We start from the raw sequence: 940 nt of genomic DNA, 5'->3' as shown, positions 1-940 counted from the left end.
TACAGAGGAGGCTTTGCAACTTTACAATCAGATAATAAAACTCAAGTAAGTTATGAAAATGAAGTGCCTTTATAAGAGATAAGGTTTCTTTTTAAAGGTTTATGCCTTTTTGACTGTTGCTTGTTGTTCACAGGCCAACAGATGTGGGATTGCTAGCTGTAATTGCAAATAACATCATTACCATTAACAAGGTATGGAATATCCATGGCTTTCCTACAAGCGAAGGCAGATTTGCACCGACTTTGTCCTGGATAGGTATTCTCTTTCCATGACAGCGAAAGTCCAGTTGTAGCAAAATCACAGTGGAGACTGCTGTTTAACTCTCATAATGATGATAATTCTGCAGAATATATTCAAGTAATAAAGCTTTTTTGTAGTTGCAAATCCTGAACTTCTAAATCTTTTCCTTCTCTCAGTTTATAATATATGGAGAATCTGTTCATTAGAGATATAAATTGCTTTAACTTTTAAACTTTAAGTGTGTGCATGTTTTAGATGATTTTTTCATCTAGTGAGTCTGAGTACAAGATTTTTCTTTCCAGTGGTTACTTTTGAAGTATGAGCAGGCTCTCTCGCTCTCTTTTTTTGTGCGCGCGTGTGTAAAACATTACATGTATGTGTGGTGCAGTGGTTAAGAGCTTGGCTGGTAACCAAAATGTTAGCAGTTCGAATCCACCAAGCACTCCTTGGAAACCCTATGGGGCAGTTCTACTTTGTCCTGTAGGGTCGCTGTGAGTCTGAATCAACTTGATGGCAACGGGTTTGGTTTGGTTTTTGTATGTCTACACGCAGTCCTAATTTAAGAGTATTGTACTAATCAATTAACCACAGTTTGGTAATGGGAAAACATTTCATGTTGCGATTTGAAATCCAAATCAGTAGGAAACATGAAAAGTATTTAACATCTGCATTTGAGTTGTTTGGGTATGCCATGCGATTT

The 940-nt window shown here is 37.0% G+C and overlaps 1 protein-coding gene across 1 annotated transcript in view; it reads left to right on the top strand.

Annotated features, from left to right (window-relative positions):
* The window catches only part of SRP72 (signal recognition particle 72), a 31,041-nt gene that overhangs the window by 11,663 nt on the left and 18,438 nt on the right, over window positions 1-940 (top strand). Inside the window, exons 7-9 of the mRNA XM_023737385.1 lie at window positions 6-45; window positions 134-255; window positions 347-357. Of these exons, the coding sequence (XP_023593153.1) occupies window positions 6-45; window positions 134-255; window positions 347-357 (173 nt within the window). The remainder of the gene's footprint in view (window positions 1-5; window positions 46-133; window positions 256-346; window positions 358-940) is intronic.

The sequence above is a fragment of the Trichechus manatus genome, unplaced genomic scaffold (assembly GCF_000243295.1).
Source record: "Trichechus manatus latirostris isolate Lorelei unplaced genomic scaffold, TriManLat1.0 scaffold00101, whole genome shotgun sequence".
Lineage (NCBI taxonomy): Eukaryota > Metazoa > Chordata > Mammalia > Sirenia > Trichechidae > Trichechus > Trichechus manatus.
Note: the sequence above shows the minus strand (reverse complement) of the source record. Positions and strands in the feature narration are given on the sequence as shown.